Source organism: Eucalyptus grandis, chromosome 3 (genome assembly GCF_016545825.1).
Source record: "Eucalyptus grandis isolate ANBG69807.140 chromosome 3, ASM1654582v1, whole genome shotgun sequence".
NCBI lineage: Eukaryota > Viridiplantae > Streptophyta > Magnoliopsida > Myrtales > Myrtaceae > Eucalyptus > Eucalyptus grandis.
Genome location: NC_052614.1, coordinates 12,686,690 through 12,702,237, shown reverse-complemented (window position 1 = coordinate 12,702,237; position 15,548 = coordinate 12,686,690). Strand labels below are relative to the sequence as shown.

General features: G+C 36.1%; 1 protein-coding gene across 1 annotated transcript; it reads right to left on the bottom strand.

Moving 5' to 3' along the window:
- Positions 1 to 359: 359 nt before the first annotated feature.
- On the bottom strand, positions 360 to 914 carry LOC104439061 (DNA topoisomerase 1-like). Its single transcript, XM_010052181.1, has 2 exons — positions 776 to 914; positions 360 to 700 (listed from the first exon to the last, which is right to left on the bottom strand). The coding sequence occupies exons 1-2, from the start codon at positions 912 to 914 to the stop codon at positions 360 to 362; spliced, it is 480 nt and encodes a 159-aa protein (XP_010050483.1).
- Between the last annotated feature and the right edge of the window lie 14,634 nt (positions 915 to 15,548).

Below are 15,548 nucleotides of genomic sequence, written 5' to 3'. Positions count from 1 at the left end.
CAAAATAGGAACTTTTAAATTTGCTCTATTTTCTCCCCCTTTTTGTCAACAACAAAAAGAAAGAGAAAGTCATAATAAAAAGTGTGAATAAAATGGATAAAAAGAGATGGAGTCGTTTAGGGTTGTCTTGGAACACGAACAAGTTGGAAATCCCTCAGCAACTGTACTGCCTCCTCAAGCTTCTCTTGGCACTAATGATAGACATTCTCTACTTTGGCAATAGTTTGAGAAACCTGTTGATTCAGTGTCTGAACTTGAGTTTCGAGAGACTATACTTTGCCAGTTAGAAAATCTGAAGTAGACCGTAAGGCAATAAGTAGCTTCTGAATTTCAACCTCCATTGCATATTGCTGTGCTTTTCACTCCATAAAGAGCTCTACTATCCTTGGATAGTTTGCCTTAGGTTCTGTTTGAGTACTAACTTCAGCAAAGTGAGTCTGTGGAGTATTCAGAAATGAGGGAACATCAACTTGATCGAGGGCAGTTTGTTTTGCACCCTGACTGGGAGTTTCTGCATCAACTTTAGGGAAATGAGATGCGAAAACATCTTCAATGTCTGCAGGAGATCTATTAATGCCATTACTAGTAGTAGGGACAATTTGAGGAGTTTTCTCAAGCTCTCCACCTGCTTTGGTGCCTGTAGGTGGAGAGGAGACCTCATCTTCTTGTACCTGTTCCTTCCTAGCACTAGATCTCTTTTCTTGTTCAGTGTTTTCTCATTAAGATGTAGCATTTTCCCTATTGTCTGTAGAGTCATCCAATACTAGTATTGCACCAGTGTCTCCTTCATAATCTTCATCTTCATTCTCCTTTTCTGCTGATCTTTCATCATCACTCGCTTCCTTTTCTTCTCGTTCTCTTTCCTCTTCTTCCGTTACTTCATAATCAACATCTTCATTCTTCTTTTTCTGCATCACTCTCTTCCTCTGCTTCTTGTTCTCTGTCCTCTTCTTTTGTCACTTTAGAATCAACAGAACCTTGAAGATTTCTCAAGGCAAGCGCATAAATTGTCAAATCATCCTCCTCTTCTTCGTCCATCAGGAGGGTAGACTTCCCCTTCTTTGAAGTCTTTTGGACAATATCTTTTCCTTTCGCTTTCTTGCAGCAAAAGATCCTTCCTGCATTTTGCTAGAAGATTCTTTCTTCAAACACTCCAAAGCCTTAGACAGATCTATGAGTCGCATTTTGGAGATCATCTTCATTCCTATCTCCATAGGACTAACAGTTTTTGAACAAAGTTGAGAGGGAAACTGGATATGAAAGTGTTGGAACAATTTTGTAATCAAGGCAGAATAGGGCAATTGTCCTTTTTCTTTCATCACAATCCTGTGCATATGCAAGAAGATAGTGTGTGGTAGAGAAAAAGGAATTCCTTTGCAAATAGCCCACATGATCTTTGCTTCAGATTGAGAGACATCGATTTTGGAAGCAGCTATAGGTCTGATGCAAATAACGACAATCTTGTGCGGCAAAATATTTGATGCCGGTAATCAAGAGTATGTGATACTCCCACTCGGGAGTCTGTCCTTCACCAGAAATTGAGTGGCTTGACTTATGGAGACATTAATTGGTAGAAAACCTCTACGTTCAACTCCCAGGATATCAGCCTGAATATTCACATCCACAATAAACACTTTATCACAAACAGTGAACTGAATGTGAGTTTGATCCAGGAAAGATAGATTGGAGTAAAAATATGTTGTCAATTTAGGATAAGCTATTGATGTCTTAACACAAAACTTTTCAAGTTGAAGATTGGCTAACATTTCCCTCAAGTTAACCTTTATGGAGTCAAGGAAGTCAAAGTCCATAGTGCGTGGGTTTATCCCTCATTTGTTCAGCATTTGGGCATAAACCCTCTTATGCTCTTTTGAACGAAACAATCTTGTTCTTTCTCCACGGACCTCAACAGCCACACCCATGGGGGGTTGGAAATTAGTAAAAATTCGCTCATCATCATCCTTGTTCTTAGTTTGACTTTCTGACCTAAACCGAGGATCAGAAGGAAAGTTCACAAACGCCTTTTCAGCCGCTCCTTTTGGTGTTACTCCTAGTCTTTCCATTGTTTTCAAAAACAAGGTCTCGTTCCCGTACCTGTTATCTTTCAGGAAACTAGTGATAAAACACATTGGACTTCCTCCCTGTTTCAAAAATGTGTAATGCTTGAAGAGTACCTTAGGCGTCATTACTTTGAGAGGAACCGCTTCTTGATCAACTTCCTCATCTACAGATGGATGAGGAGAGTTCTGTGGAGATTCTTCACTAGTGAGATCGAAGTGAGTTGGTCATTCTGGCATACTTCGAGGACCCTAACTTGCTATACGAGAGGATTTTCTCTGGTACGACATAGATGCAGTCTTGGAGGATTTCGTCAACATATTCGAGAGAAAGAGAGGAACTTGCAAAGAAATTTTGAGAGTAAAAGTCAAGGGAGAAGAATTTCTTTATTAGGGTTTTGAAAAGCTATACTCGAAAGAAATGTTTTTAGGTATTTAAAGAATTCGAAAAGAGATAAATGAAATGTCACAAAAATTAGAATAAATTTAAAAATGGTAACTGGTAAAAATTTGAAATCGAATTTTTGCAAGAAAATAGTAATCTCTAAAAATAAAATAGGCAAGCGATGATTAGAATAAAATCATACCTATTCAGAAATTTCATACTAAAATAAAATACCTAGATTGGAGAGAATGCACATACTGAAGTAGTTTCCTCAAGTTGAAGTTCTGAGTCTGAGCAACTTCAGACTTTAACCGAGAGGTGAGATAATATTTGGCTTTCTGCAAATCGAGTCAAATAGGTTCTTCTCCAGAGGTTTTGTGAAGATATCTACTAGTTGATTCTTTGACTCAATAAATTGAACATTAATCTCCCCATTCTGAACATGATCTCTTATGAAATGATGACGGATCTTGATGTGCTTTGCTCTAGAATGAAGAATTGGGTTTTTAGTGAGATTGATAGCGCTTGTGTTGTCGCATCTAATCACTATGCATGATTCTTTTATTCCAAAGTCTTTTAGTTGTTGTCTCATCTAGAGAATTTGAGAACAACAACTCCCAAGAGCAATATATTCTGCTTATGTTGTTGGTAATGCCACCGTACTTTGTTTCCTTGAGAACCAAAATACCAGCATTTGTCCTAATAGTTGACATGTGCCAGATGTGCTCTTTATGTCGACTCTACAACCGACTAAATCAGCGTCGGAATAGCCAAGTAGAGTAAAAGTCTCATTCTTTTGGATACCATAGACCCAGCTTTGGAAAAGTTGCAACATATTTGATGATGCATTTAACAGCATTTAAGTGGGATTCTTTTGGATCAGATTGGAATCTAGCACAGATGCACACGCTGAATAAAATGTTAGGTCTAGAGGCAGTAAGATAAAGAAGAGAACCGATCACGCTTCTCTATAACTTTTGATCTACTTTCTTCCCTCCTTCATCCTTGTCCAGTTTTGATTAACTCAACATAGGAGTTTCTGTCTTCTTGCACTTTTCCAATCCAAATTTTTTGATAAGATATTTGGCATATTTCTCCTAGTGACTGAATATACATTTTTTTGATTGTCTGACTTATAGTCCTAAAAAGAATGTCAATTCACCCATCATGCTCATCTCAAATTCATCATGCATAGATCTTGAAAATTTCTTGCAGAGACTTTCGTTAGGAGAACCAAAGATTATATCATCTACATAAATCTGTACAAGCAGAAAATCTTTCCATTCTCTTTTTATAAATAGAGTAGTATCAACTTTTCCTTTCTCAAAGCCATTGTTAGTTAGAAACTTACTCAACCTGTCATACCAAGCTCGTGGTGCCTGCTTCAGACCATACAAAGCCTTTTTCAGTCTGTAGACAGAGTTTGGCTTTCTTAGATCTTCAAATCCCGGTGGTTGTTCCACATAGACTTCTTCTTGAATGAATCTATTAAGGAAAGCATTTTTTACATCCATCTGGAATAACTTGAAATTTTGAAAATAGGTAAAAGCAAATAATAATCTAACTGCTTCTAATCTTGTTACTAGTGCATAAGTCTTGTCATAGTCGATCCCTTCTTCTTAAGTGTATCCTTTTGCTATAAGCCTTGCTTTTTTTCTGACCACTTTACCTTTTTCATCTATCTTATTTTTGAAAACCCATTTCATTCTAATAACATAATTGCCTTTGGGTTTTGGAATCAGTTCCCACACATCATTAATGCTAAATTGTCTGAGTTCTTCCTGCATAGCTTCTATCCAGCTTTCATCAGACAATGTCTCTTCTACTCCTGTTGGTTCTATTTCATAAATAAGTGCTAATGCACTGGAGTCTTTTTTTCTTTTGGATCAAGTGCGGATTCCTTTATCAATTTTGCTAATGATGAGTTCTTTGGGATGACTTGACTGATGCTTCCAGTTGCTTTTTGATTTGAGAATTTGTTGATCCTTTGTTCCGTTTGAATCTTCTTGTTCTACTTGTTGCTGTTCTTCAAAAGGTTGAACCTTTTGGGGGGAAATAGACTTTATTAAGTCTGGAATTGGTTCAGACTCTTCAAGTTGAATTTGATCTGGTTGATTTTGCGCATAATCCTAAAACCTGACTGTGGCACCCCTCGACGGCCCCCGAATCGTTAGGGTCGCCACAGCTCGATTACCATTCTCTTGCTTGACCTGAAGGTCTATCAATCCTGGGGGTTTATATCTTTTAGATCGGTCCCTGCGCAGAAATATGGTGGAAGCATATCCAACAACTCCCTTCCCTATATTCAGAAAACGATGCACACCAACTAAACATTTTATATAAGTTAAAGCCGTACACTTTTATTTACATAAGTTGATGGACATCATTAGTCGATACATCAAAATGCCATAGTCTTTCTATACTTGGCTATATTTCAAAAGATTACCGACATCTCTTCCAACAGTCATATACTTAAAGTCCATTGATCAGTGTCGGCGTCCAAAAGTTCCTTCCTCTGCTGTCCTCCTCCTCGCGGTCATATCCAACCATTTAATCCATCCACCGGTGGCAGTGGTAGCAGAGGAATCTTATCTAGTCTGAAATGTTAATCTCCAAAATTGGTAAGTACAACCACTCAGCAGTAAAGATCCACAAAACTACTCATTGCGTCACACAGAACAATCGAGGCATCATAACAAAGCACATATCATTCATGCATTCAAGCATCACTTACCTTACAGCTATGCATATGTCATCATACCATATGTGCATATACCATCATGCACTCATCATCAAGCATTCATGCATATATCACCATGCCATATGTGCATATACCACCATGCACTCATCATCAAACATTCATGCATATCCATGCCATAAGTGCACATACCACCATGCAGTCATGCATATCTCACCATGCCATCGTGCATATACCACCATAATTCATATCATCCATGCTATCAAGCATACATCACCATGAGATCCATTCATGCCTTTAGGATCGCATTTTCAATATCAAATAGCATTAATTTACTTTCATAAGTAGATCATGCATCATGCCATATGCATACACCCATGCACATGATTCATTTTCAATTCTTATCTTTCACAAGGATCTCAGCAGTTTTTCTTTTTAGGGACCAATGTTTGCATCCCACAATTTATCGCTCGCAACCAACCATGCATCGCGAGGAACCTCCGGGCATGTATTCAAAATACAACCGAGCATCCGGCACCCCCACATTCCAAGCATCTCGCATCCCAACTAGCATCACAAGGTATCCCCCGGCACACACCTCCGGGGCTTCTGGGATTACGTACCGACATACCACCAGGCACTCCCCCTGGAATTACGTACAATATACCACCGGGCATCTCGAAACTCCTGAGGACCCTTCGGAATTACGCCACTAGGCCACCGGGCATCCGGCACCCCCACATCCTGGGCATCCTGACTCACCTCCAACAGTCTCCTCATTTATCATAATTCATATTCACCAATTTATGTCTCACAATCAACATGGCACATGATGTAATGGCAACAAAGTCAAATTCAACATTTGATTCTATATGCAATGCCAATTATCATCACATATTCAGCAATATTTGATCACTTAAATTGATATAATTCATGGGACTCATCCAAAACAAAATAATCATAAATTACAGCATTTGAAATTTGCTCTATCCAACTTGCACAGTCTTAGGAAATAATTCCATTTAATACCCAAATGACCTTTAAAAATTATGAAATTCAAACATGTGATAATCAAGACATAATGGAAAATATTTCATGAAGGACACTGCACCAAAAGACCCTCATATCATGCGGTATAGACCAAACATCACAGCACCATTATCATAACCACTTAACTTGCACAGCTTTCGAAACATTTTCAGTTAAATAGGCAAATGAACTTTAAAAATTATGAGATTTTAATATGTTTCAGGGAAGACATAAAGAAAGATATTTCATGAAGAACACTTTGCCGAAAGAGCTTCATACAAAACGATATGACCCATGCATTAAAACTGATTAAATCCGAATATACCAGGTTACACGGTTTTAAAAGCATTTTCGATTAAATACCCAAATGGCCTTCAAACTTTATGAAATTCGACTATGTTGTAGTCAAGATCCTGAGGTAGGTTTTTCATGAAGAAATCAAAGTGAAATTCGTTCTAGGTGATTTAATATAGACGGTTACAGCTTCTGTTTCAATACCAAAATTTCCAGATTTGACTAACTCCGAAAAACCATGATTTCACCTATGTATTCTTGTTGGTATTCTCTAAATTTTTTATATGTTAAACCTCAGGATGTCCTTTACAACAACCTCAGGATGTCCTTTACAAATTTTTTTATTAAATCAAAGTGAAATTTCAACAAAAAAGTTACTTTACAGACCACGAAACCACTGAAGGTCATCATGACGAATTCCAGATCTAGTCTCTCAAAAGGAAAGTCGTTTCACCAAGAAATACTTGTTCGTTTTGTCTCAAATTTCAGTATGTTATTCTTCAAAGATGTTCTCTACAACTTTCATGAAGAGGTCGAAGTGAAATTCATAATAAAAGTCATATGCAACACACGAAATCACCAAGAGGTCAAGAAAACAGTTTCCAGATCTAATGTTTTCGTAGAAAAAGGGTTTCACCCCTCAATACTTGTCCATTTTATCTACAACTTTCATGAAGAGGTTAAAGTGAAATTCCAAATAAAAAGTCGCATGCAACCCCCAAACTCATGAACAGTCAGGCTGGTTGTTTTCCGGAAACAGCATGCAAGGCCAACAAACCTCTCCCCAAAGCTCCGAAATTTCACTACTTACCACAACCAAGATTTATCATCTTCTACACACACTTTACAGCAAGCAAAGGGTAGGTTTTAGGACTCTACTTGCCTCAAATCAAAGGAAAACGCAGCAAGAATGACGGTGGGACTAGGCGGGCTCGACGGCGGGGCACGGCAGCGACGAACCTCCTCCTTCCTTTCTCTCTTCATCTCTTCCTCTCTTTCTCTCTTTCTCTCCTCTCTCTCGGCACCTAGACCGACCACCCCCTTCCCCCTTTTTCCTTTTGGTTGAAAAGAAAGCTTGCATGCATCCTCATTTTGCATGGGGGACACTTGTCCCCAAGAAGGAGACAAGTGTCTCCCTTGCCGAAGACACTTGGAGGAGGCCATATGGCTCCTCCTCCCCCCTCCTTGCGTCGACAACCTCATGGGCTCTATGGACCGGGCCTCTTGGCCCACTTTAGGCCCAACTCACTTGGGCCTAAGGTCCAAACTTAAATGGCCCAAGTTTATTTTTAATAATACATCTTAATCCTCATTTAAATAAATACCTAATTGCATCATAAAATGGCCAAAAGACTTTGTGACATTAATCCATAAAATCAAATCTATAAAGTGCATAGTCAAGAACAAAGTCTTCTTTATCAAATTGTCCTATAGCACCAACCTTGATCATCCATTAACATAAGATGTATTTCTACCCAAATAATTCTCCATTAAAATACTTGGCATTAATCTATTAAAATTCTTTGGTCTAAAGGCCATAACATAAATCAATAACACTTCCATCACCTTTTCATAGGTCGTAATGCATTTAGAGGTTGTCATGAAATTTTGGGATGCCACACTGACATTCATGGATTCTTCTACAAATTGAGTCTTATTGTTAAAAACCCTGTAAGCTTTGCTTGATAATGAATAGCCAAGAAAAATTCATTCATCTAATCTTTCTTCAAATTTTCTAGAACGATTATTCGCATTCTTCAAAATAAAACACTTACCGCCAAAAACATGAAAATAAGAAACAATTGGTTTCTTCCCTTTATATATTTCATAAGGAGTCTTCTCTAGGATAGGCCTTAGAAATACCCTGTTGATGATATAACAGATAATAGAAACTACTTCTACCCAAAATCGAGAGGATATTTTTCCTTCTATCAATAAAATTCTAGCCATCTCCTATAAAGATATGTTTTTTCTTTCCACAACCCTATTTTGTTCTGGAGTTTATGGAGAAGAGAAAACATGCTGGAAACTAGATCCATCACAGAAGTTTGCAAAGTCCTGATTCTCAAATTCACCTTCATGATATGTTCTTATGCTTGAAATAGCATAACTTTTCTCGTTCTGAACTTTCTTTGCAAAGTTTGAAAAATATGAAAAAGTTTCAAATTTGTTTGCCAAGAAGAATACCCAAATGAAACGTGAATAATCATCCACGATTACTAGACAATATTTCTTTCTACCAAGACTCTGAATTCTTATAGGCCTAAAAAGATCCATGTGAAGAAGCTGCAATGCTCGACTGGTAGAAATCTGATTTACTGGTTTAAAAGAACTTCTGATCTGCTTTCTTAAGACATAGGGAATGCATAACTCAGTCTTCTGATAAGTCAAATTAGGAAGCCCTCGAACTAACTTCTTAGAAGAAATTTTGGCAATTTGCTTCATATTTACATGACTGAGCTTTCAATGCTAGAGACTTGCTTTATCTTGAATAGAAATAAGGCACCGAGAATTTTCTAGATTTACGTCTTGAGGATATATGTTGCCATGCCTTCGCCCAATAAAGGATTGAGAGAAATCTTGACTTATTTTAGAACAAATACCTTATTGGAAGTTTATTCTTAAACTTGTATCACAAAGTTGACTTATACTCAGCAGATTATAATTTAGACCTTTCACCAGTGAAATGTTATTGATAGTTAGACTTCCAATCTACACAGTTTCTACATCCTATAATATTCCCTTTGTTGCATCCTATATGCCCATTTTTCTTACAGTCGAAGCATATTACATCCTTGCTAGTCTGAGCTTCTTCTGTTGGTTTCTTCTAGAAATTCTGCGAGCTTTGCTTCCTCCAATTGAACCTTCTACCTTTTCCGTTTAGTCTTCTGAATTTCTTTATCATAAGGGCTGGTTCTTCATCATCCATATCATCTTCTGAATTTGTATCATTAGAATAATGTTAGACTTTAATGCAATCAATTTCTTACCTTTTGGATCTTCCTCATCATTGATTTGCTCCACTTCATATGACTAAAGTGTGCCTATTAGTTCGTCAACTAAAAGAGGCATGATCCTTTGAGTTTCTCTGATTGAAGTCTTCATATGATTTTAGTCATTTGAAAGTCCACACAATAGTTTGTTAACCTTCATTGGTCCAGAAATTGGTTGACCTTGATAAGCCAAGCTATTTACAATTTATGTAAAGCGACTAAACATATTAGAGATGGATTCTTTAGGCTTCATTCTAAATGCTTCATATTGTCCAAGCAGAATGTTTATTTTCGTTTCCTTCATGCTGTTAGTCCCCTCATAGGTAACATGTAGTCTGTCCCAAACTTCTTTTACTATTTCACAAGAAGAAATTCGATTATATTCAATGGGAGACAAAGCATAGTATAAAGATTAAATTGCTTTTGCATCAAGAGCATGTCTCTTGATAATTTCATCTTGTGTGGATTCATCAATGGCTTTCTCAATCAATTCTTTCCCTGAAGTTGTTGTTGCCTTTGGATTGATTCCCTTTTCAACAACATCGCACTCCAGAGGATCTCTGGATCTGAGAAATGCCTTCATTTTGTTCTTCCACACATTGTACTCATTTCCATAGAAATAAGGAGGGCTGGTGTTGCTTTGTCCCTCAACCAATCCTGGAGCCAGAATACTAGTTATAGAAGATCTCTAGCTTAGAAGTAAAAAAAAAAACACTTCAACAAAATAAGCACACAAGCTCTAATACAAATTGAAAGTTTTAATATAAACACTTAGAGGGGGGTGAATAGGTGTGAAAACAGATTTTACGAAATGCAATAAAAATACTTTTACATTTAAACTGAGTCTGATGAACAACAGACTTTGAAAACGAATTCAAACTTTAACAATTATTTCAAAACACAGAAAGATATCACAACAGATAAAATAAAGGAGTTCAGGGAAGAGAAAATGAGCACAAGATTTATAGTGGTTCGGCTTAGATTAAGCCTACGTCCACCCTCCACGCTGACAGCCTTCTGGATGGTTTTCACTATGAATCGAAAAAGAGTGTTACAACCTTTTGATCTCGACTTTTCAGTGAAGAGATTCTACTGCTCTCACAAAGTCACTCTCTAGAGTTTCTCTCTTCTTCGAATACAAATTTTAGCATAGTTGGAGGACGAATAAGTAATTTGGAAGCTTCAGACTTTGGAATTCTCTTTTCACGCACCCTTCGAATGACTTGAACAACCTCGTTAAATACTTCTACATGCCTTCTCGACCATTGGCACTTTCTAGAGAAATTCTTCCAATCATCCTGTTGGAAAAAAAAACAATCAAGGAGATCTCGAGCCGTTTGAAGATTGAGATGAAAGTCCAATGGTCTTGGTGGCCCATACAGTCAAGATCTAGATTTTCATAAGTAAATTTTTTCCAAATAAACTTGCCTTCCAAAAAGATATTACCATTCTTAGTTGATTTCGATAATAATATCCAAAGAAGGTAAGTATGATTTCTTGTAAGTGCTAATATGAACACCTAGAGGGGTGTGAATAGATGTGAAGAAAATTTTTCACAAAGAGCAGTAGAAATATTTTTCTTCTGAAACTAAGTTTGAAGAATAACAGACTTTTGAAATTGAGTCTGAAGAGTAGTAGACTTTGAGCGAGATCAGACTTTAGCAGTTAAATAAAACTACGAACAAAATAAAAGAGTTTAGGGAAGAAAATAAGAACACAAGGTTTATCGTGGTTCGGCTTAGATCAAGCCCACGTCCACTCTCCCACACTAACAGTCTTCTTGGCTGGATTCCACTATGCAATCAACAAGAGATTACAACTTTGAGTGTAGATCACACTATCATATTAAGTCACTCTTTTGGTATTTCTCTCACGATCACAAACGTTTAAGCTTACAAGAGACAAGTGTATGATCGAAGTTCGCTTAGATTTTGGAATTATAAATTCTACGCTCCATCTCTTACTTGTTCATCGGTCCTTGGTCTTTTTAAATACCCCTCCACTTCCAAACTAATCGTTGGATAGTATCCTGAGAATTGTCTTCCAATCTACCCGTTGGACAGATTTGTATCTAGAAGATTTGGTAACCATTGAGTGACAAAAGTAGAATCCCTTGATTCTGATCGCCCATACAAACAGAATATTGGTTTTCATAAGTAGAGCTTCTTTGTGTAAAAAGTTCTTGTCTTCAAGATCAAATTGTCAATCAAATCAATCTTGATGTAGAATCTAAATTAGATCACTAGTCGTTATATATTTGGGGCTTGTGTTACATTCTGTCAAGTTGTTTTGTTCTTAATCTACTTTATTCTAAATCTGCTATGCTCTGATGTAAAGTCTGAGAGTCTTCAGACTGTAATAGAGTCTGAGTGTCTTCCTTCTTAAGTAGACTTTACAATCTGGACGTCATTTTGAACATATTCTGCTTCTGAACATATTTAACCTTAAGGTCTGGACATAATCTAAATAAGTTCTGCTTTAGCATAGAGTCTGTCTTCTGGTTCTTCATTCACGTTCAATATGGAATTTGTCAAAGTGGGTAGACTTCTGATGTAGAACAGACTTTGACAGTAAAGTTTGGCAGTCTTTAGACTTTGACATAGAAGTCTAGAAATCTTCAATATATACCTTAGACATGTGTTACATTCAGTCTTCTGGCCATCTTCAGACTTTGACAATATCATTTACATGTTCTATCATCTGCATGGTCTATTACTTAACCATTAAACATGTTAGTAGCCTTTGATTTATTTTGTCATCTTCAAAACATCATAAGAGATTTCCCTAACAATCTCTCTTTTTTTTATAATGACAAAACAATCTCTGAATATACAGATGTGTAATCACACTTTTCTAAAGTATTGATAAATCAATCATCAAATTTTAGATTTTCAAAAAATGTGATTCGAATCAAAAGACAGCAAATAGATTGAACATAACAATATATAAAAAAAAAAAATTGCAGCTCAATATTATAATATCAACCAATCAACACATGCATATTTATATTCTCTTCACCTTTTTGTCAAAATCAAAAAGTGATAACAATAGAAATAGTATTACGTAGAGAATATAAAATGATAACAAATGTGTCTTGCATAATTTCCAAAAATCAGCTTTTATAAAGTAAATCGAATATTAAAGATATGCAATATAGCTCACTTCGATCATATATATCAGCAAATATCTAATAAAAATCACGGATGCATTATAAAATTCACTTGACCCATTTTGTCATAATAAAATGATAATATCAATAAGAGATTTGTTAATGACAAAATGTATTAAAAGATGCATTAACCGGATTTTGTAGAACTTAAATTCTAACATATTTACCTTTTCCTTCCTTCCATAACAAGATCACAATCAATCCAAAAGATTTTTCCATAAATGATCAACACTCCCCCTCAATTTGTTATCTTTTTGAGGTGATCAAGATTCTTTTCTTTTCTTTTTGGATTCACTTTCTCCCCCTATCATCATGACAATATTTGCAATAGCACTAATTGTCGTTTGTGCACGTTGAGCCAAATATTTTTCTATTATTTCCTTTGTAGCAACAATATCCACAACGATCATTTGTAATTTGAAATTCGAGGTAAAAAATTATTTTCTTCAACCAAGCTCTTCTCGAATTCAACTTGCATAAACTTAACGAACTTTTTGCACAAATAAGCTGTAATAATATCCACATGACATATAATGCCCTTTCTTCAAATAAATAAATTGAGTAATATATATAAGATTAACAAATATTTAAATTCAGAGCTACTCAACCTTTCGTCCGACACATAAGGGATTTCCTCAACAATTTGCAAAAACTTTGCACAAGGAAGATAATCTTTTAGCCTCCAAAAATTAGTGTAGAATCTCCACAATTTTCAGATCAAGCTTTCCAAAATCTATATGAAAGATTCTATTGCCACCTGCAAAATCTTGTATAATAGATAATAATCTTTGCAAAAATGTCACGTAATACCTTCCTTTGATTTGTGGATCAAACTTGCTAGATATAAGATATCTTCTAAATATAGCAAGAATATCCATGCATATGCAATAATATCTTTCAAGATCAAAGGGATTTCCTTGAGCATAAATCTCAAAAATATATTATTGATGCATTTCGCAAAAAGAAAGTAGATATTTCTATCACGTGTCAAATCAATTAAAAATTGCAATGTCTTCTATTCATGACAAAATATATTTGCAATAAAATGATAAACAATCATCCAAAATCATGATAAATGCACGTAGAAATTTGCAAGGCAGGATGATTAAATAAAAATTCTCTTACCCAAGGTATATGTTTGAAATATACCATTAAAAAAAAATCATTATCAATCTTCGCCTGAGATTCTTTTCTTATTGTATCAAAATTTGCGTAGATTCGCAATCATTCCCGCCTTATTGAATTTCCTGCAATCAACTCATTTTCTTTTGGATATCCATCAATTTGGATCCTTCCATTTCGTTAGAGTAAAATAGAAAATCTCCATAGATAAACAGATATTCTTTCTTAATTCATCATAACAAAGTATTTAAGGAAATAATATCTTCGCACAATAATATCTTGAAAAATAAATTCTCACTTGGTCATAGTACGATAAAATCAGGGAGAATGAAATCTTTGAGTATCTAGGAATATCTTGCATAATAAATTAATATCTCGTAAAATAGATTTCTACTTTGCAAAATATGACAATATGAGAGCATAAAATCAAACCAAATAAATTCAATTGTCTCTAAGCAAGTTATCAAAAATAATCACACATATTATATCAAATCTCAACTTTATGAATCACAAAAATAAATCACATGATTCTTCCTTCAATAAAACAAATCTTTGAATACTGTGGCACCCCTCGACGGCCCCCGATCCATTAGGGTCGCCACTGTTCGCTTACCTTTCACTTGACCCGATAATGTAATACTCTGATACTAAGAAATTTCATTATAATTCATAAATCCTAGGGGTTTACATCTTTTAGATCCGCCCCTGCGCAATTTATATGGCGGAAGCACATCCATTAACTCATTTCCCTATATTCAGAAAACGATGCACACCAACTAAACATTTATAGGTAAAAGACGAACACTTTTATTTACTTAAACCAGATGGACATCATTCATCAATACATCAAAATGTCGTAGTCTTCTATGATCCGCTATACTTCAAAAGATGACCGACATCTTCTCCAACAGTCATATACTTAAAATTCATCGATCAGTGTCGGCGTCCAAAAGTTCCTTCCTTTGCTATCCTCCTCCTCGCAGTCATATCCAACCACTCGATCCATCTACCGGTGGCAGTAGCAGCAGAGGTATCTTATCTAGTCCGAAATGTTAGTCCCCAAAAAAGGTGAGTACAACCACTCAGTAGTAAAGATCCATCAAACTGCACAATGCAACAAGCAAGACAACTACAATTTCATGTGAAATGCACATATCAACCATGCAATCATGCTTATATCTCCATGAGATGCATTCATTAAGGCAATTCATGTTCCATGCCATATGCACATACATGTGCATGATCCATATCACCCACACACACACACACACACACACACACACACACACACACACAGACATATATATATATATATATATATATATATTCTCATGAGATCCATTCAATGCCTTCATGATCGCATTCTCAATGCCATATAGTATTAACTCAATTTCATAGGCAATTATATCCCATGCCATATGCACATACATGCGCATGATCCATATCACCCATACAATCATATATATATATATATATATATATATATATATATTCTCATGAGATCCATTCAATGTCTTCATGATTGCATTCTCAATGCCATATAATATCAACTCAATTTCATAGGCAATTATATCCCATGCCATATGCACACACACACACACACACACACACACACACACACACACACACACACACACACACACACGTGCATGATTCAATTCCCATTTTTATTTCTCCCATGGACCAGTGTTTGCATCCCTCATATATCACTCGCACCCAACCTGGCGTCGCGAGGAACCTCCGACACACACCTCCGGGCATTCGGCACACACAGTCCAGGCATCTCGCGTCCCACCTAGCA

What these genes read in the sequence shown, in the direction of transcription:
- LOC104439061 (XM_010052181.1), bottom strand. Translation starts at nt 914, where the DNA reads ATGCAGAAAAAGAAGAATGAAGATGTTGATTATGAAGTAACGGAAGAA. An exon ending in AGATTATGAAGGAGACACTG is followed by an intron (nt 701 to 775) that starts GTGCAATACTAG and finishes ACACTGAACAAG; the next exon opens with AAAAGAGATCTAGTGCTAGG.